The sequence below is a fragment of the Alligator mississippiensis genome, chromosome 11 (assembly GCF_030867095.1).
Source record: "Alligator mississippiensis isolate rAllMis1 chromosome 11, rAllMis1, whole genome shotgun sequence".
NCBI classification, from domain to species: domain Eukaryota; kingdom Metazoa; phylum Chordata; order Crocodylia; family Alligatoridae; genus Alligator; species Alligator mississippiensis.
Window position 1 is genome coordinate 10,866,858 of NC_081834.1, and position 20,919 is coordinate 10,887,776.

The 20,919-nt window shown below is 43.2% G+C and overlaps 1 protein-coding gene across 2 annotated transcripts in view; it reads right to left on the reverse strand.

The window, feature by feature from the left end:
- The window catches only part of MCTP2 (multiple C2 and transmembrane domain containing 2), a 179,250-nt gene that overhangs the window by 101,784 nt on the left and 56,547 nt on the right, over positions 1–20,919 (reverse strand). The window contains exons 6-9 of one of the 2 annotated variants that reach the window (XM_006268225.4): positions 6,825–6,967; positions 5,973–6,049; positions 4,434–4,545; positions 925–963 (exon numbers count right to left, since the gene is read on the reverse strand). In XM_006268225.4, coding sequence (XP_006268287.2) covers positions 925–963; positions 4,434–4,545; positions 5,973–6,049; positions 6,825–6,967 — 371 coding nt within the window. The remainder of the gene's footprint in view (positions 1–924; positions 964–4,433; positions 4,546–5,972; positions 6,050–6,824; positions 6,968–20,919) is intronic. The other variant, XM_014606094.3, reaches the window with a different exon arrangement.

The window sequence follows — 20,919 nt, forward strand, 5'->3', positions numbered from 1 at the left end:
ACCTTCTGCCAACACTATCCCATCTGCAGCTTGGCCACTTTTCTGCTGCGTAACCTTGGCCAAGTCACTTCATCTCTTTCTGCATCTAATAGTTTCACAGTAGGTAGGGTCTGAAGGGACCTGAGCAGATCATCAAGTCCGACCCCCTGCTCTCAATTTGCATCAAGTCATTCTGGTAAAGGAAGGCAGAAGCCAGGGCAAGGTGACATCTTTGGTTATAGATAGGTGTTCATTTGTACTGATGCACATTTCTGGGAGTGTACAGGCTCTGGGGAGCAGGCTGCTTCTCCCCTCCTCCTAGTCCCTGTTAGGCAAAGAACATCTTCTTATGCCTTCCCTAGACCAGGGTCTCTCAGTCTAGGGAAGACTTGTGGGGACAACGGCAGCTCTACTCTTCCCAATTACAGAGAAGTTGAATCGAAGGGTATAGGCGTTTGTTCTAGTCAGAGAAACTCTCACACAGGAGAGATCTTCCAGGTCTCTCATGGATGAAGCATGTTCCCTCCATGAAAAATGGAACGAATGCCTGCATGCTGGCAATTTTTACCAGGAGAGTGGAGATTCTCCCCATAGAAATGCAACACATCTACTTGACCTTAGAGACAGACGAATGCAATCAGAAATGTATAAGCTTTCATAAGCAACAGCCTGCTGGTCTCTCACTAGATATCTGTACAGTTCCACAGGGCCCTAATTTCTTTTGAAGCCTCTAGCTATTATTGCAACATGTACAGCAATAAAACATCCAACACCCCTCACCAGATAGGAGGAAAGAGAGAGGAATGGGAATCTCAAACCAGAGAGTTCAACAATTGTCATCTGGGCTAAGATTTTTCAAGCTATGTATAGGTCTCATTGAGGGCAGATGGTTAGGGAAGCAAAGGATTTGGAGAGTAACTTGTGAAGATAAGGGTGTAGGGTTACCTTGGCTGGAGAAGTTCGTTTCTTCCGACTTGTCCATCTCTAGTCGTGAGATTCCACCGGAAATGGGAAGAGGGGAGGAAGTAGAACAGGTAAAGTGGTTAGTAAATCATATGAATGCTGATTTATAAATTGTGTTAGGAAGGCATGGAACTAGGAGGGAGTTGGATCTACTACCGCATTCAGCTAAACTGTCTCCCTACAGGATCATAACAAGCAACAAGCAGAACACCTGCATTGCACCAGAAATAAAAGGGGGGGGAAGCATCAAAAATAAAAAGTGGAGGAATCCAGAGCCATTAGGAAGATGCACAGCTCATACTTGTGGTGCCATCTGGCCCTACTAAGCTAATTTAAAAAGGAAGGGGAAAAAAAGTCAGCTTGCTGTTAAGTGCATAATGTGGACAAAGCCATTTCACTATCCTGATTCTACTGGCAATGGCTGAACGATTTGCAGTTAAAACGTGAGAGTTTAAAATATAGTTAATGAAATTTTTAGTGTGCACCTAGTCTTCAAACATCTGCACTCAGAATATTAACTATGCACCCAGGAGTGCCCAAGGTGTCTGCCCAGAACCAGGGCTGCATTCTCTATTATTCCCAAGGCCCCGAGTCTGCCACTGCCCGCTCCCTCTCACTAGTCTCGTAGGTCTGGTTCCCAAGTCTGAGCTGTTGCCCCTTCCAGCAGATCATTTCTAGATGTGCGCCTTAGATTCCCCTCTAATGCACACAGTGACATGTATACCACAGATTCTCATCTGAGATAATTGGATTCACAGCCCAGACCAAAAAGGTTTACATTAGTAAAAACAAGCAAGATTTCCAGGTAAGTAGAGAGGGGTTATTACAGTATTTTTACAGAGAGCTCTCATCTCTGTAATGACTAACTAAAGTTCTTTGTTCTCTTCCCTCTTACATTCCCTCCCTAGTCTGATAGGAAAAGGTTCCTTATAGCATATAAACCTCACATTGCTAGATGAGATCAGTGCAATACAAATAAATATTCTGAATGTTTCTGGTTGTTTGTAGATTTTAAACAATCATACCCATAGGCGAAAATAATTTGACAGGCATTTCCATGTTAGCTTATTAAGTAACTTAAGAATGCTTTACCTAGGAAGCACTAATACAGAAGAGGCAAGCTTCTCTGCCAAGTCTGGTTTTTATTTTTCCTCCTTTTGTAACATTTTCATTTGCATAAATATCCCAAACCTGCTGTGAATACCATGTGTCAATTTAACTGGATTGGATTCTAAAAAGTTTAAAGAGTTATATATAGGATTCCTCGGAAAACTGTCCATTCTTTTAACCCGAAGCCTTTTTTACACTTTTAAAATTTGGTCTCCTTGAAAATTGCTTCTGTTCATATGGTGTTTTTTGGCATCAATTTTTCCCTTGTCAACCTCTGCTCTAAATAGTTGTGGAAGTAAGTCACATGTTCATACATGTTCTGTATAACACAAATGGTAAAGCAAAAGATACAGTCACAGAGCCTGGACCCAGAACATATATTCATATTAATCACACCCTCCACCAAGAATATCTGACTCATTCTGGGTTTCTAATATAGCCCCTTCTACACATTACAGGTATCGCACAATTCAGTGGTTAATTGTGCAGTTAGCTCAAGACCAGCTACATGGGCAAACTAGCTACCATGCCATAAAAAGTTCCAACTAATTATAAAGTCAGACTGCAAAAATGTGTACTACCTTTATAGCTGGTTGCTACTGAGCTTTAATTGGCATTAGGGGTGTGCAAAATGGGCCATATTCGATTCGGATTCAGCCCAAATCAGGGACAGTGATTTGATTAGTTAATTTGGATCACTGTCCCCGATTCAATTCGGCCAAATCCAAATGTGAAGATTCGACGCCGATTCGCAGAATCAGCAATTCGGACATAAACACAGCTTTAAATGTTTTTTCTATGTACCTCAAGGTACCAGGCACACCTTGTGATCTCTACAATCCTGGGGTGGATGGGGCATCCCACAGGAGCCGCCGTCCTTCCCTCCCCCTCCCCCACAAGGGCTCGGCAGTGAACCCAGAAGTGGACTGGAAGTACTTCTGGATCTGCCACCGAGCATGCTGGAGGGTCTCCCTATGCCCCCCCGGCTTGGCGATTGGCCATCGGGGGACCCCGGGTGCCCCCCCAAGCCCAGGAGGCACCAGTGACTGAGCCAGAGGGTGTGTGTGTGGGGGTGGGGGGGGGGAGGGCACCCTCCAGCACGCTCCCCGGCGGACCCGGAAGTGGACTAGAATTGCTGCCAGCCGAGCATGCTAGGGACCCCCCTACGCTCCAGTGGGATTCTCCATCCGCCCCACCATCGCAGCATTCCCGAGCCGCCTGTTACCTAGATGTATGTAGACAAAACATTTAAAGCTGTCTTGTGTCCAAATCACCAAATCTTTCCAAATCGATTCAGAGGTTTCAATCTCGTTCAGAGAGATTAAAGTGTCTCCTGATTCGATTCGGATTCAGAGATTCAGCCACTGAATCAGGCTGAATCTAATCAGTGACCGAAGCTTCGCACAGCCCTAACTGGCATGTATAACAGGGTCTCCCCTGTGGTGGGGAGCTGCCTCAGCTGCCATTGCTCCCAGCTCCAGGGGTGCAGCGTTCCCAGCGTAAAACCCCCAAGCCCTGGGGATTATGGCTGCTGCACCCCCCAGCCCCAGGGATGTGGGTCCAGGATCAGGCTCCCTCTGCACTAGCAATAAGATGCAATGAGGTCTAATGCGCGATCTCACAACCACACCTCTTGTCATGCACATGTAGCATGGCAGGAGGTGCAATTGTGTGGATCACACATTAGATCGCATCACGCCTTTACTTGCACATGTAGAGGGGGGCTATGCACACAAGAGACCCACCATACTTCAGCTCCATGAGCCCAATTTAAAAACAGACTGAAAATTCACTGTGGAGAAACTGGCTGAGGTCTCAGCTATTCAAAAGTCTGACATAAAAGAGCTCTTTTGTGCCCATTTTTCTCCTTTCCACCACTGCGCGCCCATACAGAGTTGGCACAATCTAGGTCTTAATCACAGATCCGTGCTTTTTGATTTCACACTTGTATATTTTTAATTGGTGTGAAAAAAAATTCCAGTTAGAATTTTTTAATATATTTTTTTAAGGCATTAAAAAAAATTCTCCTCGCCTACAATCAGTAAATGGCATGTCCTGGAATAGCAGTCCTCAAAGCTACAAGGATGCATATTCCGTTAGCAAACTATACGCTTTGCAGATAACAGACTCTCTCTCTCTCTCTGCAATAGATGGGAACTGTTGCTATTCATGGGCTTTCAAGAACTGAAGCACTCACTTATATGTATAAGCAACTTTTATCCAATCAAATGTGGCCAGGTTTTAAGTCATGAACTATCTAGATTTCAATACTGAGCCTCAGAGGATGACAATAAAGGTGGCATTTTCCCAGTAAATCAGATTAAGGCAGTTTCTTTTTTTTGCACATTCCAGCTTTAAATTTGATTTCCTAAGCCACTTACATTCCTCTTGATGTCTCCTGCCTTGACTGCTAGGCTCAAGTTTAACACAATCACACCCATGTCATCTTCTAAACTGTTCGGATCTTCCAGTTTTAAAACGTATTCAGTACTTCTGAAAGCAGAAAAAAAAATTTAGTATTGGTTGGGTTTCCCTGTTAACTTCTGGTTCATTCTGAAGGGTCACACTGATCTGCTCAAATTCCTGCACACTGTCTGAAGTTTTTAAAATTAAGCCTAAGTGTTGAAAGTGAGATCTGGTATATTTTTTACCCAAATAAAGTTCTCACAAATTCTGCAAAATATACCACTTTCATCACAGTGCAGGCATCTACACGTGCCCCTCATGGCGCAGTTGTTACTGCACTGTCATTTAGTACTTGCTTTAGGAAGTACTAAATGACATGGCAGTAACAACCGTTACTGCACTATCCCAGCGGAGTAGATATTTTTAGCAGCTATCACACCATAGAGATGCACCTTAGCAAGGTAGCGTTAGCATCACTTTGTTCCCACCAATGCTATGTTGCCATAGCAATGAGTTACATCACCATAGCATGTTGCTATGAAGATGTAGTGTCGCGTGTAGGCTTGTCCAGTGACAATCATCGTGCCAAGCAACCTCCAGCGCAATAGCTAATATCCATAACCTACCACCTTTGCAACACAGTGAAGAAGGTCAATAAAATCTCCATTTTACAGGTAAAAGAAAATTGACAGCAATAGTGTAACCGAGTTGGGAGCACCAGGGCACGAGCCATGGTCACTGCTTTGGGGCCAGAGATGCAAAAATAGCTGCCACTCCAGCTGGCACTGCCCCGTGCATGGCCACACCTCTGACTGGCAAACGAACTATAAGGCAAACTTTCTGGATAAGTCAGACTAGACTTTGAATTAGGTGTTTCTGTTAAGCTCCTAACTCCGACACAGGCTTTCTACATCACCTCAAACAAACCAGTTTATCCCTGTCTGCTTCCATTCCCTGCTCTGCATGATCACGTCTCCTTACTTCACAAGGGTGTTCCAATGAGAAATTCATTGACCCAAAATTGTTTAGTGAAGGATGATCCTGCCCTGAGCAGGGAGTCGAACTAGATGACCTCATGTCATGAGGTCACATCCAGCCATGCTTTCCTATGATCCTATGTTTATGAATCAGTCTCATATTATAGCCAGGGGAGCCATAGTTTATCCACACAGAGTTTGCAGAAGTGCTAGGAAAAATGAGTTTCCAAGTCCACATGTAGACCACATGATGACAGAAAAAGGACTGAGGTTTGTCTGTAAAGGAAGTTATCCTGTGATAATTATTCCCAAATAATGATAGGTGTGGAAATTCTTCTTCTTAATTTTCTCCAGATTAAGAGCATGCACATATGTTGTTATTCTAGAAGAGCTGTTCCTCCAAGTATGCAGCCTGCTTTAGTCTAGAATAATTTATGTGTGTAGAAAATGTTCTGAACTGCTGCAAAAGTACTAAAATGTAATGCATCATTTCTAAACTAAACTCTGTTAATAAATTCTGGTAAATTCATATCATACCTATTAAGTTCCAGGTCACTGAGGATTACATATGCTGACCCCATGAAGTCGGAAGAGGTTAAGTCTCGATCATACACCTGGGAGCGAAATAAAATACATATGATTTTCATATCCAGTTGTGTCACAATCCACAAAGAACAGAAAATGTTGGCCCTGAGTCCACTGCTATATATATAGTTCAATACTCAAAGCTGAAATATTCTTCAGGGATAATGTACCACCTTCCTCTTTTAATTTGGAACCTCAGGTTAATATTTAAACAGTATATGTGAAGTAGTTTCTTCACATAGTGTGAACAAAAACACGTGCACAAGTATATACTGGAATTCTTGTTCTATATCCTATATGGTCATTCTTTCAAATACTGTACAAAGTCACAGTTTAAGCTACAGATGTTTTAGCAGTTAGTGCTTACAACTGGTAGCTTGCAGCTCTTGTTAACTGTAATGTTATTCATAAGGAGAAAAGGCTTTGCTACTTGTCATCACTGCATCATAGGTAATAATTCTACTCAATTCAGCTGGCCAAATTGAACTCTTAAATTATGCTTGCGTAACCCCCACTGGTTTCATTTAGGTGGCTCAAGTATAACCAAGGAGAGAATTTAACTCAGCAGGTTCAAACATATCCATTCAAAGAAATCTTTTTAATTGGGGACTTTCACATACTGAAAACATAACATCAAGGTAACATCTGGCAAAGACATGGGCATGTTAATCTAAAGTTTATAAAACTTTCAGTCCTGATTTTGTTTTCAACACTTGTTCCCTACATTGAACAACATGAAAAATAAGCAGCAACTGGCCGTCAAGAGCTTTTACAAATGCTATAGAACAGAAACCAACATTTTACCTTGACACAGAGCTTCTGACCAAGCTTCTGCATTGGCAGCACAACTTTCTCATCCCAAACTGGATTTAGGTTCTTGTACATTACCTTACTTTTGTATAGCGTTTTTCCATTTAATTTAAACTTCACATATGGATCACTTGTACCTAGTATAAGCAATAATAATATTAATATTAATAACATTAACATCAATTCCATCAATAATGTTAACAATAATTACACTAATAATAATAAGTGTAATTATAATTACACTAATAATAATAATAATTATTATTATTATTAATGGATTAGCTTGGAAAATAATTCCACAGTAATAACCACAACATTTGCATGCATGCACACATAATATTATAAATTAAAATGGGGGAAAAAGACTGTTCTATGTCAATAAAAGGATTATAATGAACACAATGGGTTAATGCCGCATAGTACAGAAGAGCAGAATTACACATTGGTTGCTCTCTGCCCTGCTACTTTGAAAAAGAGCTATTTTACTGACTTTGTTAACTTGTTATATTTTGGGGGAAGGAGCAAACGTAACTGAAGGTAAATGAATACAGCCACACTAAAGTAAAAATAAAAAGATTAAGAATTCAAAGGAAAATGGATTATTATCCATATATCAAAACAAAACGTAACAAGGTACCACAAGTTTCTATTAGGGCTAAAAGAACAACAGAAACAACAGTAAATAATCAAGACAGGGTTTTAGTGACAGTGCAGTCTTGTACCCTCTCTCTTCTTACTCCAAATTTGAAGTTAAATGGAAAATATTGTTGACAATTTTGAGCAACTCAAAACAATGACATTCTTGGTTTTGAGGTTCAGAAAGATAATAAATAATGCTTGGAGAATACGGACTTTTAATCTTCAAAGTGATACATTTTTTCATGGCAATAATGAACCAGATGTTCCTTCAAGGAACATGGGGATTTGCTACTGGGCAGCAAGAGAAAGACTTGCAGCTGTCAAAGGAAAACAGAAAAGGGATTTTTTTAACATAAGTGTGCGTGTGAGTGTGCGAGTGTGAGTGAGAGAAAGCATTAACATAAGCTTAATATAGCATTTGTAAACTAAACTCCAGTAGCAAACTGTGGTACATACACAGTGTACATGTATTGAGAGAGCTTGTGTGGGTACACATAATTACATAATATATAATTGAACAGAATTACACACACACACACACACGTTATAGCTATATTCTTTTTTAACTGAAGGCATGACTATTAACACCAGGCAAGGCTGTGGATGAATAGTCAGCAGCAGGATACAAAGCCAAAAGGATTTAAAGAATTTAGCCAGATGGCTGACTTAACAGCACCTACAGATTTTACACAAACAAGGCAACCCAAGTCTTAGAGGGTCAGTATAAAAGGAAGGACTAAGAGAGAGTAAAGTTGCAGTAGAGTATATAACTGACTCAGCTGCACTCTCTTATCTTTCAGATTTGATGCCCTCTGCTACGGTTTCTGTAATGAATTAACATGTTCCATTAATCATTCCATTTAATAAAAAAGGAGGACTAAACGGATGTGCAGTCAATTAGTGGCTAGTCTAATTAGTGGTCATTCTAAAAGCACAGACTAAGAAAAAAATCACTACAAGCACAATGTGCCAAGTTTCAGACCAATCACTCAGGTGGCCAGAAAGCCAACAACCCTATCCCAGGACAGAGGAAACCTGCTCTCTGCTTCAGGATTTATACAGAGGACCAAGCTGTGCTTCCGCTGTCTCTGGTTGCTGAGTCTAGTGATGGCAAAGGGCAGCCCAGGGTAACTCGTTACTCCACAAATTTACCATGAGCCCTCTCATTATACCAAATAGCAAGGGCATGAATTTGTCAGGTATCTTCAGGTCTGACTGTTGTCACTTATAGAAGAAATCTTAAGGCTCAAAAGAAAATAACTATGCTGCGATGGCTGTATGGAGCTAACCAATAACATTTAAATAAGTGAATCCCAGCTGCAAAATTAAATGCAACTATTTAGGAAAAAATATCTATATAATGGCTCTTATTCAATATTAATTTTGATAGTATTTTGTAAGTCTCATTCACTTCTATAGATCTTCTTCAGAAACATTTGCTTAATTAGGTGGAAAAGCTTTTTCTGTGAAAGATGAAATATCTACCACTTGATCTACTGTCAAAAACCACCTGCAGCAAATTCTTTTCTTAAGTATCAAAATCAACCTTTTTTGTGGGCAATGTTGCAAACCAAACAAAAAGAAAGTTTGTTTTTCTGGTCCTCAGAGGGGTATCCACATTCAGGGAGGGATCCAAAGACTGCTAAAGTCAACAGAAGATTTTCTTTTGTATTCAGCGCGTCTGGATTGGGCCCTTACTCAGAGTATCTTTCATTATTATTTATATTCCCTTATTTAATGCATGTCTTGAAAACAAATATTGAACAGCAGCAAGTACTTTAAACAACAGACAGGAACGGATAGATAACACCCAACAACAACAATGTATATGCAATAACCTTCAGAGGCTGCGTTAGTTCAGAAATGACATGAATAGAGCTATTTGGTGTCATCCTTTGTTAACTTCTCTTGAATATTCCAACTCCCTTCTCCTTTAAAAAGAAAGAAAGAAACAGAGAGAAGAGAAATAGCCTTTATCTCCTGGATAAGCAGAAGCAGACTGCATTATTAATAAAAAAAAGTCTTAACTATTTACTACATGAAAGAGGCAGTATCAAGACTAGACAAGAAAAGTAAGCGATGGAATGAAAACATGAATAAGGCAGTGGAGGCAGGTGGTCTATGACTATAACTCATCTGTTTCTTAAATAGAAAAGAGCATTTGAGTGAAGAGGCCTTTAAAAAGAAGAGAGAAAGAGAAAGAAAAAGCAAACAGCCTATAACTTTAGCATCCACAAGTATTAAAAAGAAAAACAATACCTAACTGGCTTCTTTTTTCTAAGCCTAAGAAACAAGAGGACCATATCTAAGTAAGCATTCCAACTGCATTATCTCATAGAAAGCTTTCCAAGCTGTTAGACAGTAAAAGAGGAGTAGGACTATGTACAGCGGCACTGTTCATGTGAGTCAGGCTTTAGCAATCATTCTGATTATACACACACACATGTACACACACACACGTATATACATACACACATGTATACACACACATGTATATCTAGATAGATAGATAGATATACACACACACCAAAACAAAACAAAACAGTGGGGGGGGGGGGGAACTATAATAAAAAAGGCCTTTAATTAAATAAGATTGCCACTCTGGGATCAGGCCTTCATGCTTGTCAGCTTACTCTCAAAATAAACATCTCAAAACTAGGCCTCAGTGGTGTCACTTACTGAGGCAAGGCATACTGGGTAATCCCTAGGTATCTTGACAGCTACATAATGTTCAAACTGTTTCACGGGTGAATGGCGGCACTTGCGTGAAAGAAAATATTAATGTCTGGAATTAATAGAAAAAGGGACGATGGTTTACAAAGCCAAAGAGGAAAGGGTGTCAAGTTAGTACAGCGTTAATTGTTGGGGAAAATAATTGAGAGAGAGAGCATGCACATGAGAGAGAGAGAGAAGGGGAGCGAGAGAGAAACACACAGTGGTTTTCTAGCTGAGCACAACTGTCTTACTGTCAGGAAAGTAACATCTCAACTAGGCAAGCGGGGAAAAAGGGGTCGGCTGCTCAAGAATGCAACTCTGAGATTATACAAATGACGAGATGACGCCTCGGTGTCAGCAAACAGATGGACTTTAACCTTTGCATAGGGAGCTTCACAAACAATGTGGCTCTGTGGCATTTACTCGGATGGAACCAAATAGCTAGAACATAAAACCTTCCCTGGCAATAGGACTGGATTAGAAATGGAGCAGAGCATGGCACTGAATGACGGCCCTTTTTCATCCAGAAAGAGGGGTGGAAAGAATACACAATTATTTTGTTTAGATCCAACGAAGCTTCAGTGTCACCCTTTCTCAACGTCTCATTTCCCTCTCTCTTCTAAGGTTTCTGTCCGTTATTTTTGTAGTGGTCAAAATCAATAGGATTAAAAAAAAGAGTTAAAAAAATAACAGCAAGTAGGCAGCAATGTTTTGAGAGAAAGAGTAAAGCATTATCTGTATTTGATTTTGGGCCATGGAGATCTACAGATACCTACATATATTACAAGGAGATTCAAAAGGAGTACTCCAAATGGGGGGTGAAGAGAGCTACATTTTCACAAGAGAACAGTGATTTTAGGTACTTCACAACAAGAAAAGGGCTTCACAACAAATAGCAAAGTTTTTTACTTTTTGGATGGGGTTTTGGTCATATTTTTTGCTGGGCCAACCAAACAGTTGGCAGAGATGTTAGACAAGATTTCAGGCAAAAAGTGCCATTCCTCAGGTCTAGAAAAGAAGCAGAGACATCCAACACTAAATGCCAAATAAAACAATGACTTTTAACTCAAAGTGCAAGAAGACTAAAAACATGGAGCAAAAAAAGTCATCACAAGTAGCTAGTAAATGAGCACACTCTCTCCCAACTATTCAGTTGATCCAGTAAAACAGGGGTTGTCAACCAGGGGTACGCATACCCCTGGGGGTACTTGAGAAGGCCCTAGGGGGTACGCACGGGTAGGCAGGGATGGAGCGCTGCCACACACCATCCCACGCTGCCTTGCGGGGGAAGGTCACACGCGGCAGCTGCCGGCACTCTGTTTTCGGCCAGGCAACCTCACTCCCGCTCCGCATCTGGCCGCAGGGGGTATACTCATCCAAAAAGGTTGCAAACCTCTGCAGTAAAAGATATTACCAAAGAACCCCCCTCATATACTTTCTATACCAGCGGTTCTCAACCTTTTGCACCTTATGTCCTACCAATCATTTTGTCAAAAATCTCCGGTCCCACCATGAAAAAAACCATGGGCGACTGGTGCTGCCTTAATCAGGGGGGGCATATGCCCCCCCCCCCCCCCCCGTGACCAGTCCTGCTGACCGGGGGGGTCCCCCACGGCCAATAGTGCCGACCGGGGGGGGAGGTCCCCTGGGCGATCCCGCGATGGCCAATCACTGTGATCACTGCAACTGCTTCCAGGAGTTCCTGTGGAAGCAAGTGCCAGCCATTCGTTACATCCACTCCCACAAATGGCCACAGCAATCAGACGGTGCTTATAGCGGGGGACTGGTGCTCCCACCTGTCCCCACTTCCCCCGCCCATCGCCTAAGCAGTGAATGTGGCCAGTCAGGGGGTGCACCGGCGCTCTCAGGAGGTACACGTGCATCTCCTATGCATCGCCACTGATAAAAACAAAAAAACTCTACTTTTCCCAAGAAGCGTATTTTTATGTTTACATGCATTTTAGTATTATATTAATCATTAATGTAGATTTTCAAATTAGTTGAAGTCCCACCTACACAACCTTCATGTCCCACCAGTGGCAAGCATCCCACTGGTTGAGAAACACTGTCTTAACCCATCACAGCTATCACACTCCAGCCTAACCAAAAAACATCAGGGTCTTTAAAAATGTCTCTAGGTGGGTCCGAAGAAGCGGAGACATCCAAACTAGCTACTCTCCAAAGTTAAACTTCAGTCATGTAGATTTTTTAATATTAGGTTTCACTTTTCATCACTCCAGCTGTATCCAGGTGTTTTGGGAGGGGGCAGCATAGAGTTAATTGGCATGGGATATTGCAAGCCGTCAGGTCAGCAGTGCTGAATTCTTCCTCCCAAGTAGGTGTCCAGTGGGACCAAGCAAGGTGCAAGATTTCAAAGTTTAATTTAAATGTTCAAGAACGGTGGGGAAATGACTCAAGGACCTAGAAATAATGTAAATGCGATGCATGATTATTAGCTTTTTGGATTCCTCAGCGAAGCCCAGTAAAAGAAAAGCAAAAGTGTGACCTCTGAAAACCAATTCTGTTTGTCTTTTTTACTTTTAGTATTGTTATATTAATTTTTAAACATGTTCATTTTATTTTCAATTCAAATCAGGTATTTGGATTTATTTTTACAAACTGAGACACTCTGGAGATTTTACAAGCTGGCAAAAAAACGGCTTGTTTTTTAAAATAATTAGACTCGACATACCAGTCAGCACCAGCCAAGATGAACACACCCTAGATATACCTGTTGCAGAACAGGTTCTCTCTTCCCAGAAAGTTAAATACACTGATAAAAATAGTAATAAATTATTTAATATAATGGTCATCTTCTGCACTTGTAACTGTGTGTGTTCCAGATGTGTAAAAAAAAAATGTATTCTCCCTAACACATGCATATGCAAGTATCTTCTAAAATGAGAAGACAGAATAATTGAAGCACATAAAGTACTATGGGCCCAATCCTGCTTCCTAAAAGTCAAGCTGGAATTTTTTTCATTGATTTCACATGGACTATATTATGGCCATGGAGAAGGGGAGGAAAGGGGGTCTCAGCATGGCATGCGACCTGTTGCAGGGGGCAAGGCGGGGCAGGGGGGGAGGGGAGGGCAGGGGCATGCCTCACTCTGATATGATCCCCACTGGTGTGGCCCACTGGGCATTCAGCCCTCAGTCACTTAGAAGTTGCAAAGCCTAAGCTATATGATTATCTTCTCCCTTTACCACAATTTTAGTGGATTATTGTGTTCTTTCCCTAGAGCATCAGGTTGTCTAGCAATGTTGGAGACCGTTCAGTGCAAACTAAATATTCACTGAAATTTGAGGCTGCCTAAACAAATATATTCTGCTCATATTAACTAGACAGGGCTTCCTAAGAAACTACAGTGTTTTAAAATGGTTACTGCTGCCCTCTAGCAGCTATTTTGAGATTTACCACCTGAACACCACTTATTTACTAATCTTATACATTTATTTCACTCTTATTAGGAAACTGATAGCAGATCTGGTCCAATTTCAAATCCTTCTTTTGTCCAGTAGAAATAGAAATAAGTATGCTGGACACACAGCCAGTGAACACAATGATCTAGCTGTCTCACAATCCTAGAAAAATCAAAACACAAACAATGTGAGAACTATGGCCACGATCACTTTAATTTTTGGTTCAACTTCCAAATTTGGTATGGAGAAGAATCTGAATTTATTTCTAATATTTTAAAGACATGTTTCACAATAACACACAAAATGCAATGCAAGTAAATTACTTGTCAACCCTCTAGAAATATTGCAACAGTTATTTACAAAAGCTCAAAAAGCCACTATGTGATTTATTCCAGCATTTTTGTTGTAAGTGAAAAAGTCACCGTTCCCATAGAAACAGCCAAAATGAACTAAATATCTACGACGGGGCATGAGGGATGTTGGAACGAGTGTTTTTTATGTAAAGGAAGTAAAAAGAATGAAGTTTTGCATACTTGGAAACCGGTGCGAGTGAATGGAAACAAAATATAGTGGTTAAGCCACTCTCTCTCAGGGTGTAAAGAAAAGTAACTTCTTAATTTGCAAAGATCTTCAATGTCTGCAAGATTTGCAAGTCTAGACCTCAAACATTGGTTTTGGAATGAGGACGAGAGTTGAGCACTGATAAGAACAAAGCAGCAGTCCCAGGCTGTTTTGTAAGGCGTACCATGTAAACAGCACGCTAGGAATCCAGCAAAAGTCAGAGTGACCCACAATGGCATGATGAGTTTGCAGGAGCTCCCCAATTCCAAACAGCTCTCCTCTACAATACAGTCCACTGACAGCACAAACCTGTCCACCCACCCCATTTCTCAAACATAGCAGACTGTGTCAAATCCAAGGTCCCCATCTTCAGTGACTTGGGCCTAAAAAAATCCAAAAAATTAACTTCAAACTTTGAGAGGAAGTTCCTGGCTGGCTCTTCAAGTTAGGTGCAACCAGCTACCATAAGGATAAGTCTGGTCTGGGCAAGAGGCAGCACCTTTGTGGTGTAATTTAAGGCTATGGAGCTCACAGCCAAAGAGCCTAGGGTCCGTCTAACCTCACACCTTCCTCAAAGGGAGGTACATTTCTTGGCTTTTTGATATTCAAAGTCTGTACATTAAAACAAAATGATAATATTCCCCCTGGGGAGAGAATTAGAAAGAGGATGAACCACACATGACTGAAGTCAAGTTGATTGACATAATACTAACAGATACCCAGAAACTAAAGAAACATGGTGATATGAGAACACATAGGCTAAGTACAGATACTCAAAAAGCCCGTGGCTGAATAGATTCAATCTTTACAGGTTAGTCTAAGCTGCGTAGACTGAACTGATAAGCAAGTGCACAGATGTTCACTTTTGATTCCAGAAATGCAGCCACATGCCTGCAGTGGCCCATGCCAGAAGCTAGGGGACACTAAAGCATGCCTCCCTTCTCCGCTGGAACAAACAGCTTGGGCCAAGGCTGACCCACCCACCCTTCAAGAGGTTGTTTGCAGGGGAGGTGCAAAGTATCCTGGGATGCAGGAGGACTGTGAGTTAACTTGAACCAGAAAGGGATCTGGGACAGAAGTTCAATAAACTCATTTAACCTAAATCAGTTCAGTCTGATACTACATCCATCCAGATTTGTCTTAAACCAGTTTCAGCCATTTCGAAAGTGGTTTATGTGCACTGAACTTCTGTTGTGTTACAGATTTAAACCAGTTTCTAAGCGCTTATACCTAGGAATCTACTAAACACACGGCAGAAGTAGTGTGTGTGGCATCTCCTTTATTCTTTTCTGTTCCTCCACGCACCACCCCCCACCCCTGATTGGTGGAAAGGCTGCACTTACAAGTGCTCCTGATCAGCGAGGAGATGAAAACTGTGGTTTTAAATGTGGCGCCGCTCTTGCCTCCCACCACTGGTTGGCTGAGGGGTTCCAGCAGCCCTGATGCTTGTTGCTGACCAGTGCAGAGGCAAAAATTACTCCACGTTTAAAACCATGGTTTTCACTTCCCTACCAATCAGGAGGGAGCAGTGGAGTCCCTCTGCTAATCAACGGTGGGGCACGTGGGAGAACATGGAAGATTAAAGGAGATGCTGCACACCCCACTTCCACCATGTATTTGGTAGATCCCTACTTATACTGGTTTAGGTATAATTTCTGTCCCTAGCTAGTGAGTAATCTTGTGGTTTTGTACCCCCACCCATCACCAAGTACCTTCCATTTAAAATCCATTGTAAAAATGGAAAGTCTTAGACTTAATGGAGTCATAACACTTTTTTTTAGGTAATAACTTTTGGGAGGGTGGGAGAATTTCCCCTAACCTTCCAAATAATGCTGTGGTTTTACTTTTTCCATTGCTCTTAGGCTTGATTTGTTGCAGTAGATTCTTGGGGGGGGAGCTGTAAATTGTGAGTTCCCCTCCCCTTAAGGACTGTGGCAATTATGCTAGTGTCCTGTTTAGGTGTCAGAATGATACACTGGAAACAGCTGCTGAATTTCTCCACCCACACTGTGCTTGGTCTTACTGCAAAGACCATTATCAAGCGTCTCGGGAAGAGATATTTGTGTGAACACTGTAGCACGGCTGTCAGTTCCAATACAAACCAATTTTGGCCCACGACATGAGATGGCACTTGGTCATTTTATGAAAAGGATTATAAAACCAGGCTGCATACAATAAATGGATACTGGGTTTGAAGGTATAGAGGGGGATCTCTTCTAGTCTTAAGTCCCTATTTAGACATACATCTTGCCCAAAAAGAGTGGACGCTGCTGAACTTTTTCCGTTAACTGCTTTAGTTTTTAAATGAAACCACTTTGGTTATGCTCAGGGTCCTGGTGTGTTGGTTTCTCACAGCCATTAAAATGACTGGGTTTACTGATGTGAATGGGTGTGGGAGGCAAAGTTTCAGAGTTGACACATGCAAGCCACTACAGCAGAAGCCCCTTTCTTGTTCAGCTCCCTAAGGAACAGGAAAAAAACTACATGACTTACCCAGCTGCATCATAACAGGCAAACCCCACTCTCATTCCAGATATTTGCAAACTATTCATAATTAAGCTTGGGGGGATGGGACGGGGAGTGTCTAGTAAATAGACTAATACAATTTTTGAAAAATGAATGACCTAATTGCAGACAGCTTGGAAGCACAAAAGATCTAAATTCATCCAATAATGTACTTGTGGTGAAATAGTCACTCTAGGTGTTATTATATGGAGTTTAATTTTTTTTGTATATGCTGACAAAATGCCTAGTGCGATGCAGAACACAGCTCTTGCCCCGGTGGACTGTCAAATTTGTAATCATATTAATAGCCAGGCTAAATGATAAATTGTTAGTTGTAGCCAGGTTTAACACAAAATACTTCACCATTTGGTTCTTCCTTTTCCATTTGCTCTGTGCCATGCAGTGGACTTTAGTGTTTCTAATCAAGGGAATCTCAAATCAATCCAGAGAGTCACAAAATAGGAATGCAAGAATCAAAACTCTTGAAATATGTTTGAATGCAGCAGTGACGGCTCTCCTGTCCTGCTTGAATTTATATTAAAAGAAAGGGGCCCATGAGAATCAAACACCCCCTTACATATACACACACTCACCCATCCATATGCATGCATACACATGTGTATGCACACACTTTCACAATATCCACATCAAAAAGAGAAAGAAGAAAAGGAGACGAAACCATATCACAGGAACAGTGAAAATGACAACCGCAGCAAAAAAAGGAAGACGCAAAGCAACATATAAGACATAAAAACTATTATACGAGTGTAAAAATCAAAGCACTAATGAAAGAGACTGGTGCAGAAAAGCAACAGAAAGAGAGCATCTTGATGGAGGATGTGACTGGAATAAAACTAAGCCACTTGCCAAGATGCATCACCTCTCAGAAATGAGTTCTGATATTAAAAAACAAAGCCACATGTAATGTTATGACAAAACTGTCTTATGTTGAAGGGGTGTGTATATATGGGGGGTTGTGGGGACAGGGTGTGGATATAAGAGGTTTGTGGGGTGTGAGAAGCGGGTGTGGGGACCCCCTACACTTACACTTCCTCCCATAGCAAACAGGCCCCATCGCTGGTGGTTCAGCAGCAAGGGGTGGGCCCTTGGGGTGCTCGTGGCCCATTTAGGTGCTGCTGCCCAGCAGCGTGCAGCTCCAGCCAGTTCCAGGAGCTGCACGTGGCAGCAAGGAGCAAAGCCTGGCCTCCTGTCTCTATTGCATAGGGCTCACGTGCAGCTCCCGGGCTCGCACACCACCACCAGGGGGAAATCCCACATAATGGAGCCGGCTGCCTTGCCTTCTCCCTGCCACCATGTGCAGCTCATGGGACCCTGCTGGAAGTGGTGGGTAGCCCCGCCCTCTGCTTCCTGGTGGAGTCTCAGCATCTCCACGTGGAGGCAGCACGTCCTGAAAAAATCTATTTGCACAACCAGCAATACCTGTTAGTATTAATAAAATTCATTTCAGTTACCCAAGATGCAAAATAAATGAGATCCTTGACTTCAAAAATGTTTCTACTGGAAAATCTGACTGACTAGACAGGACTTGAAATATTCCCAGAAATTCTAAGTAAAGGGAAACAAACCTATAGGTAAACAGAGCATTTCAGCAGTGAGAAAAAGGAAAGTCTGGCCCTGTGTAGGTACCCACACAAGTGTGCAGTTCACGAGTTATGAGACCTGTACATTTATGAACTCACAAGGTATGTCCAGGCAGTTTCTACAAGCCAGACAAGGTTAGGTTGGGCCTCTCAGCTTTAACAGAGGCTAAGGGAAGAACAGCAGGGGTGATGGCTAAAAAATGGTATTTAGAGGTTTGCTTTTGGGAATTGGCTTGTAGGTGTAGTAGATACTGCATTAGAACAGTAGTCCAGGACAACAGCAAGGGTTAACTGATTTCTAAAAGTCTGTTTGTGACAGTTTCCTTCAAGGCCCACTGTGTCTGACCACAGGCAAGTAGCAAGCAGACAGCCAGGCTGGGAAATTGAAGACATGTACCATACTCTTCCAGAACAAGAGATAAAGTGGCATTAAGTCACAGTGCCAACATGCAGAGCCCTTGGGATTTCCAGTTTTCTTTAAAAAGATCAAATTAGGAAAAACCACTAAAAGCCCAAATTAAGATGTGTGCATGTGACAGTTTTGTGAAACAGAGAAATATGCTGACAAGACAGAATGTAGGCAGTGTGACAACCGCAGGAAAACCAATCAATGATGCTCAGAGATGAAGAGCCATCAGCAGGGATCCTGGTGTTCACGGATAAAAAAAAAAAAAAAAAAAAAAATCACATTCTCTGATAAAAGCCTCAAAATCCGTAATTAAAATGAAAGGCTCCTCACTCCCTCCACAGTCCCACATGCCCCTCGCTCCCCACCCCCCCCCCCCCAGCTCCCTGGCACTACTCATGCCCCTCACTCCCCCCCACAGCCCTGCTGGTACCCTTTGCCCCCCACCACCCACAGTCCTCTGCTGGAGGGGGACGCCAGCTGCCAGGGCTATGGGGCCAAGGACCTGGGTCCATAGTCCCCTGCCCCTGGCAGGAGGCAGCAGCTGCTGCTGCAGCCAAGCAGATCCCAGCTTCCACTCCCTACTTCCTGTTGCCTGTATGCTGGAGGCTCAGGCAGGACAAGGCCAGCTCCCCACCACTGCATGCACTCCAGGGGGGCAGGGGGAAATCCACGTTCCCCAGATCTGTTCACAGGATGGACACAGGCTGCCCGCTGCGGGGTCAGGCTCCCACTCTGCTGCCCTTCCCCTGGGGCCTACACAGGCCAGGTACAACCTGGCACTGTAGGACACAGCGGGGTACTGCAGGGAAGCTGCTTGCTGTTGCAAGCTCTGCACTTCCATGGCAATGTGTCCCCTGCCCACGTGGCTGCAGTGACAGGCACAACTCTGCACTACTGCCGCACAACCCTGCACTACTGCCCCTGTTGCTGCCACGTGCACAGGGGACACCTCACCAGGGCAGCACAGAGCTTGCAGTGGCAAACAGCTTCCCCACATGGCCCTGCTGTTCCCTGCAGTGCCCAGTCACACCTGCTAGGATGTGGAGGCCCTGGGGGAAGGCAGCAGGGTGGGGAGCCTGAGCCTGCAGTGGGCAAAATGCACCCACCCCTGCCCCGTGTACAGATCTGGGGGGTACGGGTCACCCATGCCCCTCCAGGAACGTGCACAGCAGCTGGCCCCACCCTCAGCCCCCGGACAAGCTGCCCGTGGCCCTGTTCTGCTCCCTGCTGAGGCCCTGCAGCCACACACTGCATCCCCAGGCCCCAAGTCCCATGCACTGCCCAGCTGAGCAGCAACCCCAGCCCCAGTCTTGTCCAACACCCTCCCTCCCTCCCTATGGAGGCCTCAATCACACCTCCACTTACCTGGGAGCTGCTCTCCAAGCTACCTGGCAATCATGTGCATATTCATGCACATGGCAGCCCCTGCCTGACTGCCCTCCTCCTGCTGCCTCCCGGCCCCTCTGCAGGCTGGAACTATGCCAGCCTGCAGAGAGTTCGCAAAACTGAAAAATCCATGGGTTTCTCCATTAAAATGAGAAATCCACATTTTTCTCTGTTTTTTCCATGGGAAATGGAAATCCCAGATCCCTGGTCCTCAGAGATGAGAAAGATTTCAGAGCAGCAAAGGGTTCCTTAAAGGGGAGCCCAAGGCCACCACGGACGGAAGGCATACTACCGGCCCATCTCATCCACCCCACGAGAGGCGGGCCTTTGACCTCCAGACTGCTGACATCTGACATTCAAGAGAAAACCTTAGGTGTAGCTCGCATACTGCCCAGATGTACCTTGACTCTGGGACAGCTCTGGGACTGGTAGCAATAGACCTGTTTGTATTATTCTTATCTGCTATCACTGAGTGTTAATAAAATGTGGCTATTATCGAATGGAAAGGTCATGGTTGGTCGCTGTGTTTTGGGTCCGGCTGGAACAAGGCATCTGGGTCTTAAATCCAGTACTAATGGGGCAGGAGGGAGGGGTATTACAGACCTGGTTAGAAAGAAAAAAAAATAGCCTTGCTTCCATGAGCAGGAAGGAGTCTGACTCCATTCTTAAAATGGCTGCAACTAAACTATTCTCTTTCCCGAAACATCCAGGGGACAGGAGTATATTAATCCAGATAGGAAGCTCATTGGCACTTTCTTCTTCGAGGCTGAGCAAGACTCCACACTTGCTGCCTGTGCACACAAAACAAATCAAGTTACTGGTGGATGAAAACTTCCCTCCTGCAAAGAAC